This window comes from Molothrus ater, chromosome 3 (assembly GCF_012460135.2).
Source record: "Molothrus ater isolate BHLD 08-10-18 breed brown headed cowbird chromosome 3, BPBGC_Mater_1.1, whole genome shotgun sequence".
NCBI lineage: Eukaryota > Metazoa > Chordata > Aves > Passeriformes > Icteridae > Molothrus > Molothrus ater.
Genome location: NC_050480.2, coordinates 95295700 through 95308188, shown reverse-complemented (window position 1 = coordinate 95308188; position 12489 = coordinate 95295700). Strand labels below are relative to the sequence as shown.

At 36.8% G+C, this 12489-nt stretch overlaps 1 protein-coding gene across 1 annotated transcript in view; it reads left to right on the top strand.

The window, feature by feature from the left end:
• Nucleotides 1-12489, top strand: part of RIMS1 (regulating synaptic membrane exocytosis 1) — a 307545-nt gene that overhangs the window by 106859 nt on the left and 188197 nt on the right. The window contains 2 exon segments of the mRNA XM_036380202.2: nucleotides 9964-10177; nucleotides 11953-11964. Coding sequence (XP_036236095.1) covers nucleotides 9964-10177; nucleotides 11953-11964 — 226 coding nt within the window.

The following is a 12489-nucleotide window of genomic DNA, read 5'->3' as shown; positions in this document are numbered from 1 at the left end:
ATGATATTTGTACTCCATAATAAAATGAAACTGATGTTTTGAAGAGAAAATAAATCAAATCATTCTTTACTCATATATTTTAATGTATTTTAAGAGACATTTGCTGGCAGAGCCACTTCACAAAATAGTATTTTACTGCAGAAATTTCCTATGGAGCTCAGAGACTCCTACTTAAAGGATCACTCTGTGGCATTAAAGCATTGTTATGTCATCGCAAGCTCATAGGTCAGCTCATCCAAGACAAGTTCTGTGGTCTATTATACAACATGGGGAAGAGAGTGGGGTGATGGATTAAGTTCAGTAATATTTAAGTGGTCAGTAATACTGGTAATTAGTAATATTTAAATAAATGAGGAAAATGAAGACATCACTTAGTCAGTTGATAAGGAAAAAATTTAAGGGCCTTTCCAGCAGTCTTTTTAGAAGTTTTTAGAAGAGAAGCTCTAACATAGTTCAGGGCTTGTTCTTTTAAATAAGCAAACGTGTATGAAAATTATTTGTATCTACAAATGCAGTAACGTAAAAGGATATGCCATGTAATGTCATAAATGGTACTGGCATGGCTGGGTGTCTCTGGGATCTTTGTTTTCTGCCATACACCTACACTAAAACAGTTCTCTGCTATGCTATATAAAGAAAACACAGAGAATGAAAACATTTCACTGAAAGTACAAAGGCAAATTAACATTATTAATTGCCTTTAGTATTTTTGTCTGTCTTCTCTTTATGTTAAAGTAAGCCCTGATTTCATAATTTAAGTAAGCCTTGCATAAAACAACTTTATTAAAAAAATCAAACAAAAAATATATATATTTAATTGGTGAATAGATCTTTGTTTCTGAAATAGCTGAGAAGAGACGAATCTTGAGATTACTTCCCAGTTTAGTAGGAGTTAAATTGTAAGAGTGTTGTAAATTGAAGAGATTCTGGAAGGTGCTCTCCTTGTTGTGGTCTTGATGCCTAAAGAGGCTACCTAGAACAGAGGCTGGACAGAGTTAAAGGAATAAAGTAGGTGTTTATTGAAAGGCCTTCAAAGGATACACCTTGGGCAGCACAAGAGCCCGGCCGGGGCTCTGCCCAAGATGGACCCAGGATGGACAACCAGTCACGAGTTTTCACACTTTTATAAGTTTTGGTCCATTTACATATTTGGGTCAATTGTCCAAGTGCAACTTCAGATTATGAAGTCCCATCCTCCCAGATTGCTGTCTTCAGTTCACTATTGTTTACACTTCTTCAGCCTAAAGCTGCAAAGATGTTCTTGGCTCTCAGGCTGCAAAAGGATTGTTTTGTCTAACTACCCTGTGAAGAGAACTTGCTAACACTTTACATGAAGTTCAGAGTCACACACTGAGGCAGTACAGAATCTAAAAAATATGAAAGCTAAAACTTAAAGCATCAGTCAGATAATGTGGGTAAACAGGAGAAAATTTCTCAGGCCTTTTTTACAGTGGATCTTATGGAGACTTAAGCTGACAAATTTTTGGGAACTGAATTTCAGTTTTAAAGCAATGTCTGTAGAAAATCAAATTCAGTTTTAAAACAATCTTTGTAGAAAATCATGTTATTTTGATTTTGCTTTTTTTTTTCCTAGCCTTTTTTTTTCTAGGAGACACATATTCCTGATAGAGTCACAAGTGCAAGAGATGCTCAATCTCACACTTCTGCTGCAGTCAAATAATTTTCCTCAGTTTCTGATTCTGCTTTTTTTTTAATCTATAAACATTAATGCAACTGTGTGGAGTCAGATTTTCTTTCTTTCAGTCGTGTCTAACCCCATTGAGTTTCCTGGACTGATTGACCATGTGGTTGCATGGGTATTGCTGTCCCTCAGTCATTATGGCTCTTTTTTCTGCAACAAGTATTGCATGAATAATGGCAAATAAAATAATACAGCCATTTACCTCTGCAGTTTTGTTGCATGAGTAGTTTCAGGAGTCTTTAAAAAGCTGAATATGCTTATAGGTCCTGTGTTTATTAGGCAGACAATGTTTGGCCTGAATGTGTGTTTTAATGCTGTATTAAGAGTGGGACTGTAAAATAGTGACATTTCTATAACTTTTTAGGTGTTGCATTTGGTAAAGTCCAGGCTGCTAATAGCTCTGTATCATCTCATGAAACTTTTTGAACTTTCTCACTTGGAATTGGTGACAACTTCTCAGAGCAAAGCTCTGCTGCTCTCCTGCTGCACTGTCTGTGTTAGGAGAGCTGAGTGGTGAAGAAATTAAACACAGGAAAATGCAGCAGAGCTGTGATGGTTACATGGGATAACTGATACTGGTGAGGTTGCCAACAGAGGTAGGAGGTGTGTTAGAATGGCCATACTGGTTAAGACCAAAGGAAGAGGCATTGACACATTGTGGGGTGTTGTCACCACCCTTCTACTGGCTCCAGTCAAACTGTCACTTTGCCAATTGAGTTTAAGCAGAAGGCCCTGATTCCTTCAGTACTAAATATCTCTCAACATGTAAATGTTTTTTAATACAAGACATGCACAGTTTCTTTCTGAATTCCTCAGCTATGCCTTTTTTAGTACTATTATGTGTTATTAGCTTTGTTCTCTGGTTTCTCATTTTTACTTCAGAAAGGGTATCGGTCATTTGGGAGGAACTGTAGGAAGCTGGAATGTAAATTCCTTATTGTAGATATTGCACATTTTTGACTCACAGTTCTTCAGTTGTGTAAGGAAAAAGTCTGCTTGTGGGCTGTAGTTATTTTAAAAAACCACCAACAAATAGAAGTATATGAAAATAAAGTTTTCCAATAATCTACATTAGGAAATCTTCCAGGAAGATGAAAAATTGCACTTTATACAAGTTATTTAATGAGCTCATTTATATGCTTTCAGAAAACCGGCCCTAAGTAAAATGTTAACTTGAAAATGACTGTTCCTGCTAGTGAAAAGGCACCAGATAAGAGCCCTGGGAATAAACTGCAGCCCACACCACTTTGCTGGTGTGTCTCTTCTCTGATGTGATGAGCAGGGACACTTTCTAGACAAGGTGTGGGACGTCTTTGCAACAGCCTGTACAGGCTTGTGAGGACGCTGCCAGGTAGTATGTGCTTGATAATAGATTATAGAAAGGAATTGGAATTAAGACAACTTGTATATAGGGAGGAAGTATCTGCTACATGTGAACAACTTTCCAGTGGTGAAGGCCAAGTCTAAGTTCCTGTGTGAGGTCTGTAAGTGAAACCTTTGTTTTGGTTGAGTCTAAATTTTATCATGATTCTCACAATAAAATTTTTCGTGCTTTTGCTTCTCCTGGACTGGTGTCATGGACCTAAAGGAAAATACTAAGTCATTAAAATGCCTTGCCCCTCATAGACATGGGGAAAGCTCTAAGTATATTGTCTGAGGTCTGGAAAGCAGAAAGTAAATAACTAGAATCATAACATGATGAAAAAAATTTTAAAAAATTATCTTCATGTGTTTCTGAATCATGCTGGGAGATTGGTGTTACCATACTGCCTGTAAGCACTTGTCATGCACTATAACCCTTGTGAGTGGAAGTTTTCACATTTTAGAAAAAAATGTGATCTTTGTCAGAGGGGCAGCCTGCGCTGTAGGAATTAGGCAAATAATAGAACATTAAGAACAGACAGGAGAGTCTGTATTGTCTAGCCTCTTAAGTAAAAGTTTTAACATGCTTTAGACATATCCAATTTTTGTCCAGATCTTTGCAGGCATCAAGGTGAAGGAGAGTTTTAAGGAGGAGAATGTGATAACAGTGATGTTCCTATTACTCCCGTGCTAGAGGCAACAAAAGGAAGTCCTCAAAGACCAGACTGGATGGGACTTTGAGCAGCCTGGTCCAGTGAGAGGTGTCCCAGCCCATGGCAGGGGGCTTGCAACTAGGTGATCTTTAAGGTCCCTTCCAACCCAAACCATTCTGTGATTCTTGCTTGAATGTTTAACTTGAGCAGAAGCATCTCAGTCCTGAATGAGAAATCATAGGCAGGATGGAAATAGGCCGTCAAAGTCTTTGAAGGTGAAGATAAGCCATTTATGTTTTATGCAGTAGAAAAGCAGATTCATCGGAGGAATACAAAGAGAGAGGTAAAATAAATTAAATTATATTTGTTGCAGAACTGTGATTAGACTATCAGACTGACAGGCTTGCAATGGCAGGGAAAGGAATTGAGAGATGAGCTGGTGATAGCTGAATGTTAAAGCTGGAAAGATACGAAATCAGCTAAACTTCAATGGGTTTTGTTCTTCTTGTTTTTTTTTAGTTGGGTTTTTTTTTGGTTTTTTTTTTTTTTAGATGGTTGGTTGGTTGGTTTGATTTTTTTTTGGGATTGGGGGGGTTTTGGGTGTGTGGTTTTCTGTTTATTTGTTTGGGTTTTGTTTGGTTTGGTTTTAATTTGCAAAATTAGCCCCTTATACAACAGTTTAGGTCAAGATCTAAGTGGGTCTGACTCCACTGTGTAGCACAGTGGTTATTGGTCTTGAGTGCAAACAGAATGGAGAGGGTGGTAAGCTGTGCTGGAGGTAGAAGGAAATTTCTGTTTCAATTTATGAAGTTTGGTGTGCAGGTCACCCTGGACCGGAGTCAGTATCTATGCGAAACATTCAGTTTGGAGAGGAGACAAATGTGAGGTAGAGGCAGACCTGTGAGTGCAAGCATGGTGAGATTTGTGTTTGCACCAATAAAACAGGGAGGAAGAAGAAGAAATCTTGGCATGTGCAGAAGGAAGGGCTGATGCCCAGCTGGATTAAGGGGATTGCTGGTGAGATGAAAAATGTCATGGATGGCAGGGGAACACCAAGCTGAGAGAAAATGGAATTGATCCATAGTTGTGTGTTGAGTGAACAGGGGAGAATGAAGAAAGCTTCAGGCCAGGTAAAACTGAAAATTTGAGGAATATTTATTGTTTTTATTGTAGGATATAGAGCATACTATATGTCTATAATAACTATTTTGATATATTTATTAAAAAATGTGTAAAAGTGTGAGACAGGACCTACAGGAAATGTGATTAGGGCAAGGTTAAATGGGTGGTAAGTAAAGTCACAGAAAAGTGACAAGTTGGACAGTAGGAACCAGCAAAGGGACCAGAAGCAGTCAGTATGTGCAGGAGAAAATATGGATATGGAAGCTGCTAACTCTACCATTGGAAGTCCTTTGATTAATGCTTGTATTTCTTTTACAGAAACATGGCCCTTTTTTACCTCTAAAGATCAGTTGATTAGTCATATTGCTACCTGTTTCGCACCTTACAGAAACCATGTCTTGCTTGCCTTTGGTTCTTAAAACAGCAGTTCACACTGAATAAAAAATACAATAATAGCATTAATATAGAAATATTAACATCCAAAATCACAGAAGTCCAATATTTTGCAATACAAGTACATCCTGCAGTTATTTCATCTTTACAAAATTACCAAACCAAGTATTGCCCATGCTAAAAAAGCAGCACACCCCCAAATATTTAAAAATATCCTGATCTTCAAATAGACTTACACAGTACCATTGCTACATCAAGAACTTCGGAGCTTGAAGAGTTAGATATGTTGTTACTATTCTCCCTTAACTTGTCCTACCTGTAAAGAGGGTATAGATTTTAATAATGGATTTATATGTCATGGGATGGTTAATGAAGTAACCAGAAAATATGTCTAGACTTCTTCACTCAACTTCAGCTGTTTTTCTTGCTAACACATGCTAGATTCCCCATAAACCCCTCATTTCTCTTTATTCATACAAAAGTATGCACAGCAAATGTGTAAAATTGCTAAAATGGCCTGTCCTGACTTCGTTGTTTATATTATATATTCCCAAAGCTGGGACAAGTTGACAACATTTCCCAGCTGAGATGCTGCTGGGGCTGAGGCCAAAGCTCCCTCTGGAAGCACCTCCATGAGATGGGTGCTGCAGTGCTGGCAGACCAGCAAGGCATCTGGTGCAACTGAGGTAATTCCAGCTTTACAGAGGAGCTGAACAACGTTTTTCAGGTCACAGCTTCAATGTAGATGCTTAAGGATCACCAACAGGTTTTTAGCTGTAGCTGTTGCCTTCGTGGGCATACGCAGTATTGCTGTTTGCATTTTAAATTATTTATTTATCGTAAAAAAAGAATGCCAAGAACAGAACTTGGTAAAACGCCTGCTTATCTTATGGAAAAACTTGTCTAAGCTCTGTGTGATGATGTGTTTGTGTGGTGTGGGTGAAGAGGACAAAATGCTGCATTTTACTAAGCTTTTTTTCAGACATGCAGTAGCTGCTGGTGGATAGTTACTTAAGACTGTGTCACTTAGAAGGCGGCACTTTTTCTACTAACATGAACTCATGACAGGGCATAATATTTTTATAACATTACATCAGGTGTTCAATTTCGAGACAACCGTTTGAGTTGAACTGGGAGAGTAAAAATACGATGTGCATTGCCACCTACTGGATTTCTAAGGAAGTACAAAATGTAATTTCATTCTACATTTAAGTCATTTAAAATGTAATTGCATGAAAGAGACACAAATCTTAATAAATTTTTTGTAAAACCTGTGCAGACAGAGCATGTATATGCAAATGCACTATTTTGAAGCTTTCTACTCTTCAGCATATATATGCAAATAATTTAGATAGGTATTTAAAACAGCAAAATATAATTTAATCAATGAATTTAAAACAGCAAAATAAGCAATAATATAGTCTGTTAAAAAATTACAGCCTTCAATTGTAATTTAAATAATAAAATAATAATAAAATAAATATATGTCTTGGTCCAGGTCCAAAGAATTCAACAACATAAATGATAATTTCTCTGTGTTATGCAACACTTTTTGACCAGTCAATGTTATAAATGGCCTCAGTGTTCATTGTTTGTCCTCCTAATTATATATAAGTGAGCTGTTTGAAAAGTTTAAATTATGTAAGGTATTTATCACAAGTGTTCTCCAAGGCTTACAGTTTTTTGCTAAGTATATGAAGATGTGAGTAAAGCCTTGAAGAATTGCCTATCAGTAATTTTTTTACTAGTTTACACTGTAAAAATTAAAAGTCTTACTGTCAAATTAAAATAATGAATGTTCAAAAGAAAATATGGTACATATATAGCACAGCTGAAGCAGGGGTTTTTGTGAAATACCTTTGAAAAAACAAAGGGAGGAGGAAGCCATCATGTTTTCTTGGAGAAAAAAACATCAGCAACCTAAACATATGTTGCATTCTGTGTATGTTGTAGAAGTGAGTAGGTTAAGTCTTTCCCTGTAGACATGCGAAGCGTGTGTTGGTTTTTGTGCACTGTGGGTGGTGATGCTGACCCCCTTTACAGCTGCAGCAAAGTCCCGAGGCTGATGTCCCTCTCCAAACTGCTCAGTCTCTTCCAGTATTTTAGCAACAGAAGAGCGTGGTTTACTCACAGGAGATGTGATGTGCTCAAAGACTCTCCCATGGTGGGATCTTTTTTGATCGCACATATGTGCCATGCCTGTGAGTGTGAAATAGCAGCGCCCTCCCCAGACACGTCCGCTCTTTTGTTCAGAGTGCTGGGAGGTCTGCCCAAGTGAAGTGCTGCAGCAGTGTCTCAGAGTAAGCTAATCCTGCAAGTGTCCTTCACTTCAGTAGCAGAACCAGATAAATGTTTGGATGCATGATGAAAAATCATATGGGTGTATGCATATATCCCTCTTACACAGTGGTCTGGTTGCTCTTTCTGTTAGAGGAGGTTGAATTGGTGTCTGCCTCCAGGGTCTGCCAAGCCATTATATTATATGCTGTTATTAGGTCTTTAGTTTAACCTTTAGGTGCTTGTCTACATTAAGGAATATTTAATAGTTTTAAATTTTCCTTTCATCTGATGAAAATGTGCTCAATAGCCTGGAAGTTAAGGAACAAGTCAAAACCTACCAACTGTATTTTAGTTCTTGCTTAATACTTTAAGTACTTCTACATAGGGCAAAACTATTGAGAGAGATTTTCTGCCACCATTATAGGAGAGCCAGAGATACAGAGATCCAGCTTTTTCCTCAAAAAGGTGGGAAAGGTGGTTAAAAAAAGAGCCAATTGAACCAGACCTGCTGTGAGCTGGGTGAGATTCTTTCTGCTCTGTGAAATGTGCAGTCGTTTTCTCCAGTTCCGTTCTCGCTGTAGATGAAATGCCAGCGTTTCCTCAGTAGTGCTGTGTATGATAGGCAAGATAAAGGTTTCAAACCCCTCATAGTAAAACATGTCTTACATGGATTCAGAAATTAACAAATCTATAAACAAGTGATACTTATTTATAAAGAGCTTTAATTTCATCTCACTTAAGTTTTGCCCAGTTTGTAGCATGTTCATCTATCCCTTGGTGCACACAGAAGGACAAAAACATAATTGTGTTAGTATTCTTCCTAAGCTTTGAGATAGAAAAAGTTCAAATGTAGATGGTCTAATTGGAAAAGAACAGGAAGAGGGGCAGTGCTTGCTGTTATCTTCCCTTTCCACGTTAGTGAACAGCCAGGGCTTTTGGTTTTACTTTTGTGGAGGAGAACTGAATTTAGTTTCCATGGTTTCATTTTTTAATAGAATATTTGATGTAATAAGAAATTTACCTACCATTATTTAATTTCATTCTTTAAGCTGGTTATTATAAAAATTCCTGAATGTCTTCAGTTGTTTTTATGCATTATAAGTGAGAAGCTGTGTAAGATAAGTTAATTCATATGTGTAATCCAGTTATATGGTGAAAAGTATTAAATTTCTCCAGTATTTTGCCTAATTTTTGACCTACTTTTCTCATCTTAATACTGCAAAGGTTTTTAAGCAGGTTAGTAAAAAATAAAACAAACTCTTTGCTGCTCCTGCCAAGCTTTTGATTTGCACAAAGCATTACGTGTAATGAATCATGTTTGTAGTTAGGGAGAATAGATTATTCAGTTGCTTACCTTTTGCTGTTGATGCATTCTCACTAGAATGCACCCATGTGATGTTACTGGTTTTAGTGTGAGAGCTGGTTGAAATACAATTTACAAACAATAATATTCCTGTCCAACTGAATTATGTGTGTTTTACCACAATTCCTGTGAGTTAACTTGAATTATCATTTTTTAGGCTTGAATAGCACATTAAAGTAAAAATATCCATATCACCAAAAAAGTGTTTCATACAAAGAACACAGATCATTTACATCTTAAAACTCCAGACAAGTTCTCCATACACACACACACACACACACACACACACACAAGCCCACAGAAACATGGCATTGTGTCACTAAAAATACACTGGTTAATTGGTGTGAGTCAGTGCTAATTAAGGAAGCAGGTAGAGGTAGCTCAGAGCAGAGATAAAGACCTCTATAGACAACACACCTACTGTTTCCATTTATTAAACTCAAGATTGCCTCTTTCTATTCATAATCTGTGTAATTGCTCATGATTTTTAAACATTATCCATGGAGGTGTAGATTTGAAGCAACATCTGGAAAAGCTTGGGTTCTACATAGCACGGAGCAAAGACCAAGTTTTACCCTTCTGGAATCTCCTCCTTAGGCTGGCTCAGGTCTTTTTGAGCTGTGTTTAGGAGGTGAGTCTGTTGTGTAGCAGCATGCTTCTCCAGATGCTGGGCATAGGGTCAGGGTGTTTGTTGTTTGGGGCAGCTGGGGAGAAGTGCTGCTTCTTTCAACACCAGTCTTCATCCTAGGAACCTCTGCACCTGCTAATGCTTCTATATACTCCTACAGCTAAGCTGGAATATGTATAATGAGGGATTGTTCAGTATATGCATTTGGACCAATTTCTGGTCAAGTGAAATGATTTGTTTGTAATCTTTGAAGTAAGCCTTCAAGAATAAAGTTGTCTGTTTTTTTTTTCCTTTAGATTGCCCTATACAGTCTTCCATGTGGACTGTGTATTTGATATGAGGTACAGGTAGTATTGTGAACAGGCCCAGAATATTAGGTGGAGTTGCAAACTGAAAGAAATACAGGGTTGTAATCTTTCCTCCTATTCGTGCTATATAAACTTTTTTCTCATCTATGCAGGAGGTTGCATCAACAATTTGAAAGCTATAAAGAGCAAGTAAGAAAGATAGGGGAAGAAGCCCGCCGTTACCAGGGAGAGCACAAGGATGATGCTCCAACATGTGGAATCTGTCATAAAACAAAGTTTGCAGATGGTTGTGGCCATTTGTGCTCTTATTGCCGGACCAAGTTCTGTGCTCGATGTGGAGGTCGTGTCTCTCTGCGATCAAACAATGTAAGTCTTCTGATGTATGCTCTTAAGGAAAAGCCTCCTGACAGTGCCATGCTGCAGATTGTTCACTTTAAGTTTGGCATTTCATGCTTCATTTTACTTAAGTGTTTCATTCATTGCTTCATTATGATGTGTGTATCATACACGTAAATCAGTGTAAAATCATACAAGTAAAACAAATGTATCTAATGATTGCCAAGGTACTTGGGAATCACAGAGTTAATTAAAGCAAAAGAATAATAGTGTCCAGTTCTATGGAGTGAAAGCTTGTAGAAAATGTACTTATTTTTCATAGAATAAAAGAAGAAACCCTTTTGCTCAGGTACAACTGCACATTATTAAATTCTTATTGGGGCCTTATTTAATATTGCATTTTTATTTTCATAGAGCTTGTCATAAACATTTATAGATTTCTTTTACATGAAGTCAGTCAATTTTTTTGGTTTAAAAAAACCAAAAAACAACCACTTTTCCTGGCACAGGAAAAGTGTTATGCCAATTTATTTGAAATTAATTTAAAGAATAAAGCTTCAGATTAGTCTGGATAAGCATCCTACTTTCAGGTAAGTGAAATGAATGGTTCTCCCTCTGATCTGCATGAGTTAGCTGCAGCAGCTTTCCACAAAACCAAACATTATCCAAGAGTACCCTCTGGTCAGTCAGTCCCTTCCAAGCCTCTGAATACTCTCTCATACAGGAGCAGTAGGATCTAAATTTGGAATACTGTTATCCAGTGATTATTTTTGGCTGGTCATCAAGAACTATGGTGTGTTATAAAACTTTATGAATTTTAAAATGTTTTAAAATGTAAAATATTTTATATAATTTATATTATCTATATGTATAATTTTATATAATATCTATATAATTGATATAAAATGATTTTATAAATAAAATAAAATGTTATAAATTTTACACATCTCTTTTTAGTACATGAACAGTTTTATTTTCTGTCATGAGATGAGGCAACTTTCTTGTGTGGCTTTAAGATGCCAGGCTTTTGTTGGGTAAATTTATAGGTGCTCTTGGTATCAGCACAAATTCACCTAAAAGTGAACACAGAATGTATAGCAGATAATCATGTTCACAAGGGAACGAGTTTGTGGCCTTTTCACTTTCTTTAAGATGGACATCAGCTGAATAGGCCTTCTGAAATTTGATGTAAAGCAAAAATGACTCCTCAAAAAGATGCATTTCATGGTTATTTTAGAGATTTTCCATAGCCTCGATGTACCTGTGAGTCTCAATAATTAAATTCACATGCTGATGAGAACTACGTAGGTGAACTGAATGAAAATGTGCATGCATTAGTAAAAATAGGTGCATTGCATTGTGTCACCTGTAGATGGTGTCATCAGAGCAAGTCTCTGAAAATATGGTTTACTTTGATGTATTACATTATTCTATTAATGAGTGCATGTGATACAGCTTAACTTTATTCAGAAAAAAAAAGAAAATATAATTAACCATTTTTCACCCCCTATTTCAAGCCACAGAAATGGAAGAGTGTCATTTCATTTGTAACTTGCATTTTGTTTCTTATATTGTTTATGCTTCTGTGGGTCAGGGTGCAAAAACATGTTTTCAACATATGCAGTAATGTCATCTTTTTATTTAAAGCTCTTTTTTTCTTAATTTTGTGGTTTTGTCTCTTCATAGAGGGTTATTGGAATTGCATTTCTTTGAAATCTGTCTAATAATACTTGCCTATTTTATTCTTTATCTCTTCTTTTTTTCTTTTCTCTTTTTATTCTGCTTCCTTGGATGCTTTCCCAAAGGAGGACAAAGTGGTTAGAATCCATGCTTTTTATAATTTATTGTTATAATGTTGTTAGTTAACTGGGATACATATTAATGTGAAAAACTGAACTGAAATTTCATAATCACCCACAGGGGAGGGGGGAAAAACAGGAATCCTGACACCCAGGCCCTGCACGTCCCTTAGCTGAACACAGGCCTTAAAGACAGCTCAGCAAGGAAACCCAAGACTGTTGTCCAAGTTATGACAACAAAAGAAACTAAGAACCGAGAATTACTTATAGGCTAAAAAGTAGAGGAGCCAATAAAGTGTAATAAAATTTTATTTCATAAATACATCTTTAGTTAACAGTTTTGACTTTTTGCATGAAAGGTCCTTCCATCAGCTTCAGGAAATCTAATTTTACACTGTTTTACATGGTTTGCCGTGTTTCACTTCTAGCTGCAGCAGAAACTCAGGGAATTCTTGTCAAATCAGCTTTTTGATTGACATTTTGAATAATACATATAGGCAAACAAACTGGACCATAAGTATTGTGAGCAAGATGGAGTGAATC